The sequence below is a fragment of the Amblyomma mixtum genome, chromosome 2, assembly GCF_055824585.1.
Source record: "Amblyomma mixtum isolate Tamu chromosome 2, ASM5582458v1, whole genome shotgun sequence".
NCBI classification, from domain to species: domain Eukaryota; kingdom Metazoa; phylum Arthropoda; class Arachnida; order Ixodida; family Ixodidae; genus Amblyomma; species Amblyomma mixtum.
The window spans coordinates 149901472-149917646 of NC_143013.1; the positions used below are offsets into that span (position 1 = coordinate 149901472).

Here is a 16175-nt window from a genome sequence, read left to right on the forward strand (position 1 = left end):
TAGTAGCCCCATGGTCATGCGCAGTTGTGAAGAGGAGTGTGAGGAGACAGAGATCCCTTTGTCATTAAGCTTGAAAGAAATGACCATCCCCCGCCGCCCGCCGTGACATATCTCCTGGTTTTCACTTATGGCTTCATTGTAGCTGATTGCAAGGCACCGCCTCTCCAATGCAGTCATGGTCGACGTTAATTCCCTGTGTTAGAGTATTGAATAAAAGCGCAGGGAGGGTTGGAAATCAGTACTGGGTGACCGTGGTGTGTGTGTGAAATCAATTCGCATGCGGCTTTTAAATGTGTTTCCTGCAGGAACCCACCGCTGCCGATGCTGACGCCCAAGCTGAACCGACTGCTGCACCTGCTACGGATTCCAGGCCTGCCGACAGCGCGGTCCAGCTGGCGAAGGGGCCCGCAGTGAGAATGGCCTAATTTCTAACATTTTTTTCAAAAGCGCCCAGCTCCAGGCCATTACAAGATGTTGCAGCTAGAAATGTTATTTTAGTAGAAGCGAATTCCCTGTTTCTAAGATTGTGCCGGCAGGGGGCTTAGTATTGGGTTTTAAATGTTTTTTTTTTCAAACCAAAGTAATCAGTTTTGACAGTTGTTCTCTCCAAAGGTAGCACGAGAAGATGACAGAAGAGTCGTCTTCGAACCCTAAACAAATAAAATTTATTTACTGCAAACTTAGCCAGCTCACGTTACTCTGAACTTTTTACACTGAAATTTTAGAGGCGTACGTGAACCAAAGTATGTTATTGAAGGAATCCTTTTTGGACTACCACAAAATCTTCCAAAGTTACGACTCACACAACTTTTCTTGCGTGGAGGAGATGTTGCTTATGGCGTAGCTTGGACTACGCGGGATCGCGGCAATTGCTTCACCCTCTGTTCTAAGCCATTCGGAGATGAAAATCGTACGGAACTACTTCATACCGCGGAGGAGTTTTGCACTGATCGCCACCATTTTGCGTACACGATTATGAGGACAGAGTTAGAAACATACGGATATCGCGGTGCATGGTCGTGCTCTTAGCTGACCCTTTGTTTATCCTGGTGTTTTGTTTAATTCTGATGCCTATCTTTGCACCGCTACTTTTCATTTCGAGGTAGATTTTTGTCATTTAAATGCATGTATCTGCGGAGACAAAAAGAAATGTTCTATGCATGACACGATAAATAGCGTAGATTTCTTTCCCGAAGGCTAGTTTCGTTTATGGTCTATGGAGGTTTAACGTCCCAAAGCGACTCAGGCTATCAGGGACGTCGTAGTGAAGGGCTCCGGAAATTTCGACCAGCTGGGGTTTCTTCAAGGGCACCTACATCGCACAATAAACGGGCCTCTAAAATTCCGCCTTCATCCAAAATTCGGCCGCCGTGCAGGGATCCCAAAGCTCGATCCAGAAGTACCCTTTTTAGAATTAAACACAAATATAAAGTACGCTTGCGCAAAAAAGAATGCAACAAAAGACCAGCTTGTTTGAACATTACGCCATCTTCAACTTTTGAAAACAGACTACCCTATTGAAAATATTGAGCGTGAATTCTGCGTGCCTATCTTTGCGTGTTTATTGCCACGCAAAATGCGACGATTGAATGAGGTCGCAGAACGCGAGACATTTTTCACATAATTTGCGCAAGCCGAGCAAGCTCGCAAACGCGAGACATCTCTCACATAAGTGCGCAAGCTGCGTAAGGATCGTACAGCAGGAGACATCCTCGCGTAATATGCGCAAGCCGGGTGAGGCTTCCAGAATGTCCGAGAGCCAAGGGTGAGTCCCAGAATGTTCAAGAGCCGAGTCTGGCTCACAGAGCACTAGACAGTGTCTAATGGAGTTACCATCATGATACCGATAATACCTTGCATGGCTGCAAGGCTCCTACATCACTGCTCAACACGGTACGATAATGTACTGCATTAAGGCCTCCTCATCTGTCTGTCACTGCCCTATTCAGCATGCATGTTGTGAGATAACAAGCTTTGCAGAAACGGTGCTTCGTGGGATGGCTCTCATGTGTGTAGCATGCTTGCAAAAGGACATAGATAAGGTCACCTTAACTGGCTTTATTAATGCCACATCCCTCATGATGGGTGCCACACAGTGGCTAAACAATTTCTTCAGTTTCTCCAAGTCCAGCAGGTTGGCGTCTTGATACAGGTTCTCACTATGCAGCACCTGCAAAAAGGTAGGAGTGTATACAAAAAAATTCAGTTAATCTGTTTTCTGGAAATTCCAGAAAAGGGCACAAGTACTTCTTCCATTAATGAACCAATGATGATTTCGAAAAGTTTCAGGTTTGAAATACAGACAGTGGGAAAACCCGACTCAAGCACGCAGACTGCTCAGCATCAAACCTGCACAAAACCGTGTCACACAGGCATTTTGAAGGCTTTCAAATGGCTATTAACTCAACGGCACTTGAATACAGCTAAATGGGCATTTCCAATAGCCACTGAGTCCCTAGAACAGTGTGGACATCTATTAAGATTTTGAAGGCTTTTCAGTGGTAGAAATTTGCACTCAGACATGAAGCACTCGCAACTATACACTAAGGAATAAAATCAAAGCAATTTAATCGCTGAAAGAATACTCAACATGAAATGTACAACTTATTTCACTAAAAAAAAAGAAGGCTAGCCACAAAACACTGCAGCAAGCATATTATCACTGTTGCCAATAGCACAAATACAATGAATACCGCCTTTTCAAAACTGTGTGAGCGCTACAACAGCTTCCCAGCAAAATTATCAACTGTGACAGTGGCGCCACAGCAGCTTGGTGCGAGATGATGAAATATCTCTACGGCGATCAAGTATTCTGTGTAGCAGTGGCATAACTCCCGAGTTGAAGTGCAAATCTCGAAGCTCAATCTCCCACCTTAACTGTTATCTTTAAATACATATTTAAATTCATTGGAGCGTGCTGCAGAAGTAGGTGCTCAGATCATGCGAGAGGATACCTGCAAGGTATCTCAGGAGACGAAAGGTCTGATGAAGAAACGCCAAAACATGAGGGCGTCTAACTTCAGAGATAGAATAGAACTAGGAGAGCTATCGAAGTTATTTATAAGTGCAAGGTAGCCAACATAAGAAAGTTTAACATGGAGAAAACCTAGCATGCTCTAAAGCATGGAGGTAGCCTAAAATCAGTGAAGAGAAAACTAATCACAGGTAAAAACCAGATTTATGCACTAAAAGACAAAGAGGGCAATGTCATAAGCAATATGGATAAGATAGTTAAAGTAGCCGAAGAGTTCTGCACAAATCTCTACAGTAGTGAATGTAATCAGAACGTTACGGAGAGAGGCAGTAGAGCATAGCAATGGGACATCCCGCCAGTAACGAGGGAGGAAGTAAAGAAAGCCTCAGGAGCAATGCAAAGGGGTAAAGCAGCTGGTGAGGATCAGGTAACAGCAAATTTGTTGAAGGACGGAGGAGAGATTGTGCTAGAGAAACTAGCCACCCTGTACACGCTTGCCTCGTGACCACGAGCGTATCAGGAGCTTGGAAGAATGCGAACATTATTTTAACTCATAAGAAAGAAGATGTGAAGGACTTGAAGATTTACAGACCGATCAGCTTACTATCCATTGTCTACAAGGTATTTACTAAGGTAATCACTAATAGAGTCAGGACAACCTTCGAATTCAATCAACCAAATGATCAGGCAGGCTTTCGTAAAGGATACTCAACAAGAGACCACATTCATGCAATCAATCAGGTGATAGAGAAATGGGCAGAATATAACCAACCCCAATATATAGCGTTCATTGACTACCAGACAGCAATTGACTCGGTGGAACCACAGCTCTCATGCAGGCATTGCGGAATCAGGGTGTAGAAGAGTGTTATGTGAAAATATTGGAAGATATTTATAACGACTGCACAGCTACCATAGTTCTCCATAAGGTCAGCAATAAAATTCCTCTATATTCCGAGTTTTCTAACACCACCATCATTTTTTGGCACCGTGACCATATCATACAAGAATGTGAGACCTACTGCATACCTAAAGAAAATATGTGTGTAAGCCAAGCATCAGCCGTTCTATGCAATAAGAAGTCTAAGTGAAAAAGATTCGATGTAAATTAGAGAAAGCCTTGCCATTTTTGTACTTCTGCTTCTATGACTGCTTGCTGGATTTTTTTCTTTAGTTGGAAGCATTCTTCCATCTTTTATCTCTATACACTATTCCTCTGCCAAATGACTGAGTAACCCAAATAGCAATTCCTAAGTAGGGAGGGGGCCTTCCACAGTGACCACACAGGGGCCTTCAAGTTCTTGCAGCAATCAAAACATCCCTTTGTAACACTGGCCTTGAATGCACCACAATACTTTTGTGGCAGGCCAAATACTTATACAATTTATGTTTTAAAACCACACAGAAATCCACAACTGCCATTATGAAAACAACCTAGTAATGTAACCATAAGCGTACCTGGCCAGCATGATCAGCATGGAAAGGCGCACAGCTTGTGTGCAGCTCCTAAAATGAAAGCAAATTCACATGATTAATTGCAATTTCCACAAAGACATTCTTGAAAAATCATGTTTTTGCACCACTCAGCCTCAAATCTGCCTTATTGCTCCTGCAGCAATGAGGCAAATCTGAGCACAGCTTGGGGTGAGCTGCTGGTATCACATTACGCACCTGACGCTACGTGCATCAATCCATTTGTATGATTGAATTTCAGAATGGCGAAGAAGACACACACACAGGAAAAAATGGTGGGTGGATGAGATTAAGAAGTTTGTGGGGATACAGTGGCCGCAAGTGGCAAAGGACAGACAAAATTGGAGAGACATGGGAGAGGCTTTGCCCTGCAGTGGGTGTAGTCAGGCTGCTGCTGCTGCTGCTGCTGCTGCTGATGATGATGATGACAGCCTGAGCACACCTACAAAGTAAAACTGTGATCTCGACCCAGCAGCACTTTACTGTGTTGAAAGAGAACAGGTACAATTGAATTACTGCATTGCCTTGTTATTATCATTAAAAAGTACAGGGCTCTAAGGACTTCCTAATTTACATCGAAACGAATGGGTTACAGTGAACTTTCACGGATTACACTAACAGGCACTGAAAATCCAACACAGCTGCCCAAGAGAATATTAGGCAGCCGCGCTAGCCTTCTTTTGCGCTATGCTACCTGATACCAGATTAAAATTCCAGAGCAATTTACTCATACTCTAGCACTGGGATACGTTATGCCCCAGACTGATGCAGCTGTCTTACTAAAGGCAGAGAAGCTTTCAGTGTGGGTCACGTGTGCTGTGGCGTGAACACATGCACAGCATCGCCTGCTACCATTCAAGTCCTCTGTGTACACAAATGCAGGTGCAATAGAAAACCCACATCACAAATTTGGCTAGTCTGGTCGGCCAAGCATGGGCCAGCTGATAGCACGAAGCAGCAGGTGCGACACATACCATCATCATCAGCCTGACTAGGCCCACTGCAGGGCAAAGGACTCACCCATGTCTCCACATTAACCCTGTCCTTTGCTAGGTGTGGCCACCATATCCCCGCGAACTTCTTAATCTCATCCGCCCATCTAACTTTCTGCCGCCCCCTGCTATGCTTTCATTCTTTTGGAATCCACTCCATTACCCTTAAGGACCAGCGGTTATGTTGTCTTCCCATTACAAGCCCCGCCCAGGCCCATTTCTTCCTCTTAATTTCAAGCAGCATGTCATTAACCCGCGTTTGTTCCCTCACCCACTCCGCCCCCTTTTGGTCTCTTAATGTTAGACTTATCATTTTTCTTTCCATAGCTCACTTTGCTGTCCTTATCGTTTGGCACGTGTTTTTATCTTTGTAATAAGGCATAAAGTATTATACACGGATTACCACATGGCATCCTCCTATGACCGCTAAATAATTTATAATCAAATTTCTTTCTCCTGCTGTATTTATTTCGGTTTCGACAGCTGAATGATGGCTGTGACTTCAAAGCGAGGTTATTGGTCACGTGAGGCATGAAAAACTGCAATACAATTGGTACTTCTGGCTCTTAAGGAATGCTGGCGTCAGCGCTGTAGCGAATTAAAATGATGAAGCAGCGATTATAAGTGCAGTTTTTCCACGCCTCACGTGACCTATAAGCTCTCTTTGATGTCATAGCCATAGTCAAATTGTTCACCGAAACAGGATGGCAGAAAAAGTTGATTATAAATTATTTAGCGGTCTCACGCGAATACCAGATGGTGATTCATGCATAGTAGTGTCTTCCGCATCATTATAGAGAAGAAAACATGCCACCAAGATTAGGTGTCTATACTATTTTAAGCTGAACTCTCTTCATTAGCCTCCACGTTTCTGTCCCAAAAGTGAGAAACATGCAGGCTAAAGAAAAGATTTCAGCTTAAGTACCAAAGTGGCTCTAATCACACGATGAAGCGGAAAAACTCTCGACACTTGAACAGAGAACAAATAGGAATTCCAACAAAATTTTAGATTCTTGTAAGGCTATCAAGCATTTCTGAATATTGTGAACTGCACTTTCACACATACAGTGCGCATGTATGCCAAGCTCACATTCAGTAGCCCTGTTTACCGGCTGTAATTATCACGGTCTGAGCTCAGTTACAGATTTAAAACCAGCCAAAAGATGCAACACAGGAAAAGAGAAGAAAACAGGTTGGACTATCAATTGAATTTTTTGTAAAGGAAAAGAAGGCTCGCATGAAGATGCGCCACACATGACCCACACCAGCGAAAGGCAGGACAACAAATAACTGTCACTGATATACAAGCACGTCATCTAAAAGAGAAAATTCTTTCCGTTGAAGATTGACTAATGGCTTCGCTACTCATACAGCCGTTGCCTTGGAGATATGCATCAAATACCTTACAGATTTGTTTACCACTTCTATACACCACTGAAGTGTCACAGAAATCAGGCGTACACACTGATGGGTCATCTTATGATTTACACTCACGACATTGGCACTGTGGTGCCAGATTAGAAGCTGCCTTCCCCCTAACGAGTTAGTGCTCACTCAGGAACACATTAAAGACACCTGCACATATCCCTGAAGTAGTTTCTTGCACAAGCTAGCGGAATGTGATAAACCACTTCCTGCAAGTCCTGAACCTAGTTTTATGGGATACCATACTGCTATCCCGGTTTTTAACAGCAGTGCAAAGGCCATCAACACAATGATTGGCGCAAAAATTACATTTAAAAATTTTCCCGCCACTCGATTTGAACTCATGAAGTCTACACAAAGGACTCCATGATAACCGTTCTGAGGTGAATGGCAGTTCAGCCTAGCCTCTGGAATCTGTGCCAAAAAAAAAAACGGAGTTAGCGCATCGCAATTTACTTCCGAAATCAGCCGGTGCTGATGAAAATTGTATGTTTTGCTTTCTCTGGCTTATAAAGCTCCACTTTCAGAAAAAGTGTCGTCTTTGTGGTTAGGATGCGGAACTTCATCATCACAGGTCAACTTCAGCTTGCCATCAGTGTCCCTTTAATGCCTCAAAGTTGAACAATAGCTCCATTCATAGAGGAAGGCTGTGCATAAATTTCGACCACCAAAGATTCTTTAACATGCACTGACATTTGCATAACACACGAGCAAATATGCATTTCGCCTTGTCGAAACGAAGCCACCACAATTCAATGCCGCGTCTTTGGGCTCAGTAGCCGAACACCAATGCAGTAGGCCACAGCAGCAGGTGAAAAACAAAAGAGAGCCCTTAATAGGCAACCTAACTTGCCAAAATCAACCTAACGAGGGGTCACACAAGTAGCAGTGGACTAGGAAAATAAAAGCTACTTGTGTCGGAAGATGTCTTCAGTGCTTACCTCAAAAGCCTGCTTGCTTGCTGGGAATCCTAGCACCAAGTGAAAGGCTGGCACAGCCATACTGGAGAGCTTGGAAGAGGCATTGCTGGTAAAGTTATGTGGAGATTGCTGCAAGGTAAAAAGACACATTAACAGCAGCACAGTGGAAAAAATGGACTAGAATCAAGCATGTAAGGCAAAGTGCAAGGGACAAAAAGGAGCCGGTCGCAGAATGGAACACAACTGTTTAACCACATTTCGAAGTGGGCCAGGCAACAAGAAATTCATAACCACGGCAGTCATTCACAACCTAGCCTCAGACGAGACATCACTTTCATATCGATATCCAGCATCGTTTCTACAATACATGCCACCATTCAAAAGAACAGACCACAGCAGAACGATATTTTCAGTAGAAGGCTGGTTTGCTTCAAATTCTGCATGCGTCCCTCAATTTGAAATCTGGCATGATTAGCACTGATTTCACATTCTCACAGGTATGATGAATTAATAGTGCCAATTGCAGAAAAACCACACTTTTTCCTTTAACATCAAATAAGGTATTGGAGAGGTACCTCAGCATATTTAAGTCAAAGTCAGATTTATTTGCGCCATTGGTTATAATCATGAAACAATCAAGTTTATTCTTCGTACATATTAAAGGCTCAATTACCCTTAAATTTCACTGCAACTTCGGGATTTAGGGCAAATGGAGCTAGGGCACCTGTGTGCATTTTGCAGTTGTTTGTACCATTTCAGCTCCGAGCCAAAGTATGAAAAAGCGAATGCCAAAATAGAGGCGAAAAACTTCAGAGCAATTTGTTTTTATCTCACCGTTCTGCTATTCAAGGCTCGACTACACTGGCTCGGCTATAAGTACGAACGCAGCTGGATCATATGGAGCTTCGTACCTTAAATACACAATTTATAAAAGTACAAGTGAAATACAAGTGAAAGAGGAGGAAGCTCAATCCAAACACATGCAGCTGAATCGCAGTCTACGTAGTTAAACTGCTCGAGCGCTGTTACTTCAATTACTTCAAGGTTAGAATAGTAGGAAACCGTAGGCAAAGGTGATGGAGAATCTTAATGAGAATTGCCAACACAGTAAACAAAAAAATAATAAATAAAGAAAAGCTGAGCATGGTGGCAATTGCCACCACCCCGTTTCAAAGGGGGCGCTCCTATCCATCCATCCATCCATCCATCCATCCAGCGTAACATGAGGCGAGAATGTAAAGCCCGGGCCGAAGATCTATTGGTGGGCACATATTCCATTATCGGCGAGAGATGAATGGCAGTACGGCGGCAGTACGGCGCCGATATCGTGCACCCCGCGATCGGATCAGCTGTGCATATTTGCATGGCATACTGACCATGACTGTGTGACCACTGACACTACACGCGCATTCATGCCCGTGTGCCGCCAGCAAACAACCTTTCAGCGCTGCGTGCTGCCGCGATAGGCACTGCGTCTTCGCGTCTCTGTACTAGCTGTGTTGACGTGGCCAGTTGTGCGCAAAGGCTTTGAAATAATGAACAGGTTCGAAGAAAATTAACTTACCCCCAAGATGCGAGATGTCACCCGGGTAGTGGTCTCCCACCAGCTGCTCCGCCATGGAGGAAATGAGCCCCACCGTCAGCATAGCGTTTCCAGTGAAGGCGCGCAAAGGACGACGCGCTATCCGTCGAGCCCGCTGACGCACGCTATAAACACAGGTTTACTCAGCACCTTACCACGTTTTCGTACATCGCACCAGCGAATTTCACTGCTGTCGGCACATCACATATCGGAAGAGTGACAAATGCTCATGCCAGAGATGGTTCACGCCCTCGGCACCACAAAGGACCACGACAAACGTAGTAACGCTGACCGCCATGCTGTCCCTCCCCAGACGCTGCGTTCGTTGGCTAGCGCTTCGGCCAGTTCCGGCTTCCTTCGGCCCGTTTAGAAAGGCATTGCCTCCAGGCATTCCTCCAGGTCGTTTCTTTCGGGCTCTATGCTTTTGGGCAGTGCGATAGCAAAGAACTAAAACCAAATGAAACTTTCGTTACAAAAATAATTAAGTTCTTGTGCACATATTAGCATTAAAAACTGGAGAAATTTGTGACGCATGGACGAATTAATATGCGTGTCGGTACATTCGTGCGTGCGTGCGTGCGTGAGTGGGCATGGTCTAGCTCGTCAAATCCAAAGCCTATCCGACATGCTGCATGGTTTCTGAGATCACTGCCGTGAGCTTCGCTTGTTTTCTCGTGCTGCTGCTGGGCTGTCTTGCGCGCCGCTGTTACTGTGCTGGAATCGCAAAAGAAGGAGGATTACCGGTGTGTGCTGCCGGTGGGCGCGCTCTCATCCAAGAGTAGTAGCAGCTCCCAATTAAGCGATCCGTCGGGGCATATGTGCTATGGATGTCTGGTCGACAACGATAATGAGGTCAGCAGTGCGGTGCCGTCGTTTGATGAGTCGAACCTTTCGGCCTATTGCACTGCTAACTTCGTTGCAAAAATGCCTGGCTCATAAGCAGCGACAGTGGCCATTGTTTCTGTGGTGTGTTTCGATTACAAGACGGCGCCCTTCTACAGTGTGGCTTCCTTGGAAACTTAGTCGGCGGTGTGCCTGCAACACCTGTCGCTGTCAGCTCAAACTGACCGCCTGCGAGCGCTGCCTTCTTTTGCGATGTGAACGGTGACGGGACACTTACTGCCTGTGGCCGGAGCTTATAGCAAAAGCGAAGAGTGTTTTGTGTGAAGGTTTGACGTGGTGCGTGTGTCAGTCTGGACCCTTAGCAAGTCATACGAGATGCGACATGCAAAAGTGGTCCACCAGTCGCTTCAGCAGAAAGGAGTGCGGATGTTTTTTACGTTACTTCAATCGAGAACTGCCCATGCAAATATTTCAACTCGTCCCTTGCCTAAACAGCATAGTAAAGAAGCTAAAGCAACAAAACTGCTGTTTCCATGCTGTATATTGATTCCGCACTCGTGCTAGAGGTGGGAAATATGTAGCAGTTATTGGCGGAGTTACAGCCTATGAAGCACGTGCAGCTTCATGTAATTGCAGGTTAGGATATGTGCCTTACTTGGTATTGACTTTGTAACCAGACATAGCCATCTGTCAACTAAAAGAAATTTTCTTGCTATAGGATTCTGCAGCATTATGTATGCTTCTGGACACTGAATACCGGGTGCGTCACCTCTCTTGAAAGCACTCAGATTTGTGTACTTACCAGTACGTTTGAGATGAGAAAATTTTATCAGCTTCTTTTCTTCATTTTATAATTAGCTACACAGCATGTCGCAAAAAAAATGTTTTAAGGAAAAGTATTTCAGTTTAGAGTAGAACAGTTCAACAAAGTTGTTTTGGGCATTCTGGTAACTTCAAGATGGTATCTGATGGTTGCATACAGACGCGCAAGTCAAACCTCAAAGGGCATCAAACTTAACAGTACCGCTGAGCTTATCCTTTCGTGCTTTTTATGTGTGTGTAGATCACCTGGGGAAGTTCAGTATTGGATGTTGGATTTCATAGTTCTGCTACAACTTTTACCTTCCTTTCTACACATGAAACATGACTGAACTCGATTACATTCCCCAAGCAAATACCTGACGCCTTACAAGCGTTCCTTACTGTGCACAGTTGTCCCAGTGCATTATATCCACTCATGTGCAGCACACTGTTGTGTTGCTCTTGGTCTCCGAATGTGACTCTCAGCAATATGATGGAATCATAGTCCATCCAGATGGTCTTTGTGGTAGTGCAAATTTCAAAACAGATTGAAGAAGAATGAAGAGTGTGATACTTCATCATGCATCATGCAATGCTGGTGCTAATCAGGCAACATGTGTGGTATATATACTTCGCACATTTGAGATTCATTGGATTTGTTCTGGAGCCATACTGGGAATTATAATCGATCAATTGTCACTGAATTTGAGAGAGGGCACTAATTTCTGAACTTTTGACACCAACTGTGAATTCAAAACTGTCTTTTCGTGTAGGCTTACATGGCCTTTTTACGTGTATGTAAATTTATGCTAATGACTTTGGAAATTGCTTTGGAAATGGTTTTGGAAATTGCCTCATAACATTCCTGTTACAGCTCACAATTCGCTTTCTGCACGTCATCTTTGATTGAACCTGATTATATCCCCAAGCTTGTTTGTTGCACCTAACAAACACTGTTGCCCTTTCAGAGTTATTCCATTGATTGACTCCTTTCGAGTGCAAGCAACAAATGGTTGTGTTGCTTCTGATTTCGAAATATGGCTGTCTGCATGACGGGCAACAACATAAGTGCTCTGAATGGCTTTCATCATGCATCTATAAGGTATCTGTAACTTTCAGAATTGGTTAAAAGAAGAACTGAAGGATGCTGTAAGAGTCATTAGCAGCTTGTTTTTTGCATTATTTTACTATGAACTTGCAATGTTGACAAGTTCTTGCTCAGTGTGCATGTTGTCATGTACAGGTCCCTGCAGTATCGAAGGAAACCATTTTGCACTAAAAGATAATTTTTTGGTTATTTGTTTGCTGAAGTTGAAAATGATTAATGGGTACTTACGCCAAGACGAAAATTATAAAACAGCGAAACGTGAGCTTATTGCTCATTATTGAGAAGTAATCATTAACTGAATGCTCGAACTTTGTTTGCTTTCACCCTAAATGGGCCTTTACAGTCTCGACAAGTTGCTACTAAGCAAGCAAACGCACACATGGCCACACGCAGCCTCACTGAGCTTGCTCAGTATGCACATAAGCACGCACAGCTTCGGCAAGCCCCCTCTCAGCACGCAGATGTCCACGTACAGAGAGTTCTCCACGAGAGTCCACGATTTTTTACACGCAAAGAGTGTGCGTGAACGTCTATCAGCTCACAGTACGTGCATATGTACACACAGGACGCACAGAATGCGTACAGGTAATGCACAATTTCTGCGCATTTGTGTGCAAAATGAACGTGATCGTACAAAAATCACTGTTCTCGTGCAAACTCACGCAGAGTTTTTTCAATAGGGTACGAAAAGAAGACGAGAGAACACATCCGTGATTTTCATCTTTTATGAACGCAGGCCAAACGAAATGGAAATATATACTCCGTCGGCAGGGATGCCGTGGGCTCTGTCTCTAACAGAGTGTACAAGTAACAGTGAACAAAGAGATGTGGGCAAGCTGAATATCAACGGCACTATTTACGCCGGTGTCTGAATTTCTTGGCAAAAATCCTTTAAGCACACTGCTGGCCATATTTTCACTGGAAATTCCTTTTTACACTTCGGGCCCGAAGCACGCTTGCTTCAAAACGATATGGCCTTTGCTATTTTTAAAGAAAACTCTCACTGCTGCTAGTGCTTTTCTGCGTGTTGAGTGACCCGGCCATTGCGCCTTGAAGCTCAGACCCCTTTTACTAAGTGTGCTCTATTCAAAGACGAATCTCATGGTCCGACGACAGAGTGTGGTCAACCTTTCATTGCCTAGTGACCACCTACGCAATACGTATGACATAACACTAAAATATGAGCAGAGCATTTAATTCCCTTGCATCGTAAAAAAATCATGACAATAGTATGACACATGTAATCAATTGTGCATTACACACTCCCATGCGGGAAGCTGGGGTGGGGTCTATTATGTAGAACGGTTCATAGCACAATCAAAGACACGGACAAGAGGAATGAAACACACACACAAGCGCTAGTGTGCGAGTTTCGTCTCTCTTGTCCGTGTCTTTGCACTATGAACCTTTTTGCATCAAGATGAACTACCAACTCGCCCAACAGGAAGTTTTAATGCGGTCTATTAGCAGCTATAAACATCTGAAGCTAAACTAAAGTGCCACTCGGGGTCGCTTGGTGCCTGATGGCTGCAGCATTTTTTTTTTAGTAGTCTGTTAGGTAAAACACCGGGCGAAAGTAAGCACTGGCCGTTTTGGAAGTAATGTAAGGATGCTACACCTAGTAGCATCATAGACTTCACTCGACCTTGTTGAATATCAAGGGCAGTTGGTGTTTAACACTTTGAGTCAAAAAGTGTCAGTAGTAAACGGTCTTTCCCGTGCAGAAAGCGCACGAACTAAATCTGGACAAGTGGCCAACCTTAGCGTACTTGTTGGAATATGCGTTGTTGTGGTGCGGCAGGCATCTGCCAGTATGTGAGCCTCAGAATAGAAATGAACTTTTTTTTTGCAGTGATTCTTAATCTAAAGTAACTATCATAGCAATCCGCGATAAAATGTTAAAATACTGATAGGAAGAAAAGGGGCTGCACTATCTTTTTATTCACAATGTTTTCAGTACTTCTATGTCGCATACCAAGGTCGCAATTTCCGGAGCCCTTCACTACGGCGTCTCTCATAGCCCGAGTCGCTTTGGGACGTTAAACCCCATAAAACAACCAACCAACATAGACGGGAGGCCAAGAACCCTCGCGTTAAGATTACACACACGGCGATAATTTAAATATAACGCTCCGGCCACAAGAAATTGCCTTTTGACATGCACAGCATGGGAGGCCAATGTTTTTCTTTAGCTTCTCTTGTTTTTATTAGCTTACGGCTATTATGACGCCATGTCGAAAAATTCTAAATAATATTTTGTTCCTGAAATAGTAGTCTTATTAGTTTACATTTCAATCTTCAAACTCAATACAGAATAACCAGAAAAGCACGATAACCCCTTTGTAATTCAAAGCTTAGTTCCCTCTCAATGGTACTAAAATTCCTTTGACGATTCCAGCAGCCAGCAGCCGAAGAACAGGAAAGCCACCACGGATCACCCGTCGTGTTGTCCCGTTTGACCGCCCTCGAGACAGACAAAAAGCCAACGGTGAGCGCTGACGGCCTTGGAGCCGTGCACATCGAACGCACCGCCTCCTTCTTTGTTATTTGGCTTTCCGAGCGGAATAAATAAACCCGAAGGCGATGGACAAAGCTGGATGTCATTTAGGAACACCAGCAGCTGCTTCTACGATCCAGTTTAAATCTACTATCCTGCTCAATGCTACAGTGGAATGGTCCAGCCTTCCTGAGAGGAGAAGCAAGAAGCCACTGCAAACAGGTGCTTTTTTTTCACCCAGAAAACGAGAAGCAAGCAACTAACCCAACCTGAAGTACAGTAACAAAGAGCCGCTTTGAAATGGCTTCCGGTTTGATTAGTAATACGAAGTGCTGCGTTATCGGGGTGAGGGTCTCATGCTTAGGAGAGGGAAGAGCCGCAGCATCGAAATATTAAGGCGAAATCCTTTAATGTCTCATCGTTGTCGACAGAAGTTTGTCAGCAGAAGCAGCAGAGGTGTCACGCTTCTTTAGTCAGACCAGAAAAAAAATCTTTTTGCACGATGGGATTTGAACCACCTTCCATCCGTTCCGCAGCCGAGCGTGCTAATGGCTACGCTACTTCTTGCCAATGCACATCTAGTTCTCCTTGTCTAGGACGCTAGAGAGTGTTTAAAGAAAAGCGTCGAATCAGACGGATACCTCCCAAACGCCCTCCAGTGTCTCCAGCATTTGAGATTTATAAACAATTGTGTATTCAATTAACATCTTAACCACACATCAGTGGCACAATTAGCAACACCGCGCTAAAGCCTTTCACCTCACCACACTTTAGGTCAACAAATTGCCTCCCTGAATTTTTCTGTAACCAGCCAGCTACAATCATCATGGATTGTTCTCGCTTTGTACCACGGTTTAGAACAATATTTCAGAGCGATTTACTTGAAAGAGATATTTAGTCTTGGTGGCGCGCCGTGTCATAATACATGTGATATTTGTGTTAATGAATTAATTTTAGGTGCGAAATATAGAAAGAAGGCTATGAGAAAATAATGTATGCAATAATCCCTCGTACAAGTAAGGTGCAATCATCGTAAAGTAGCGGCTGGCGGGTCCAGCTTATGCAGAGGATGTTAAGTTCACAGATCTGGTTAATTTTATGAAGACGGAGAGATTAAGGCGTTATTTTTAGCGTACTGGAGATCTTGCTTTGCCTGGAATTATCTACAACGCGCATGTATTTTGGTCCGATGAGGCAAAATTTGTTTTGCCACATCACAGAGGGTCAGTCTGTATTTTCGTAAGTATAAGCAGATATGGACATTACTTAAGGAGTGGTACACGCCTCTCAATAAATGAGACAAACAGTACCAGTTAAGTTAGTTGTTGAATATTAGTGAAACACCCTAGTAGTTCGCGCATCTTTGCTTTATTCTGATGAGATACGCCGCTGACAATGCTGTGCCAAAAATGCACTACTAAATAAAGCATAATTTCAAATATTGCAGATAATCTTAGGTGAAACAGCCGGTATACGTCGTCACGCGAACAGACCACGTCGCAGTGATGACCCTTCCTCTGCATGCAGTCCGATTGCCACAGCGTGCTGTGCTGCACGGCT

At 44.0% G+C, this 16175-nt stretch overlaps 1 protein-coding gene across 1 annotated transcript in view; it reads left to right on the forward strand.

Annotated features, from left to right (window-relative positions):
- LOC149361246 (neprilysin-1-like) overlaps positions 1 to 16175 on the forward strand; it is a 51111-nt gene that overhangs the window by 15590 nt on the left and 19346 nt on the right. The window contains exons 4-5 of the mRNA XM_089568032.1: positions 306 to 410; positions 14517 to 14606. Coding sequence (XP_089424158.1) covers positions 306 to 410; positions 14517 to 14606 — 195 coding nt within the window. The remainder of the gene's footprint in view (positions 1 to 305; positions 411 to 14516; positions 14607 to 16175) is intronic.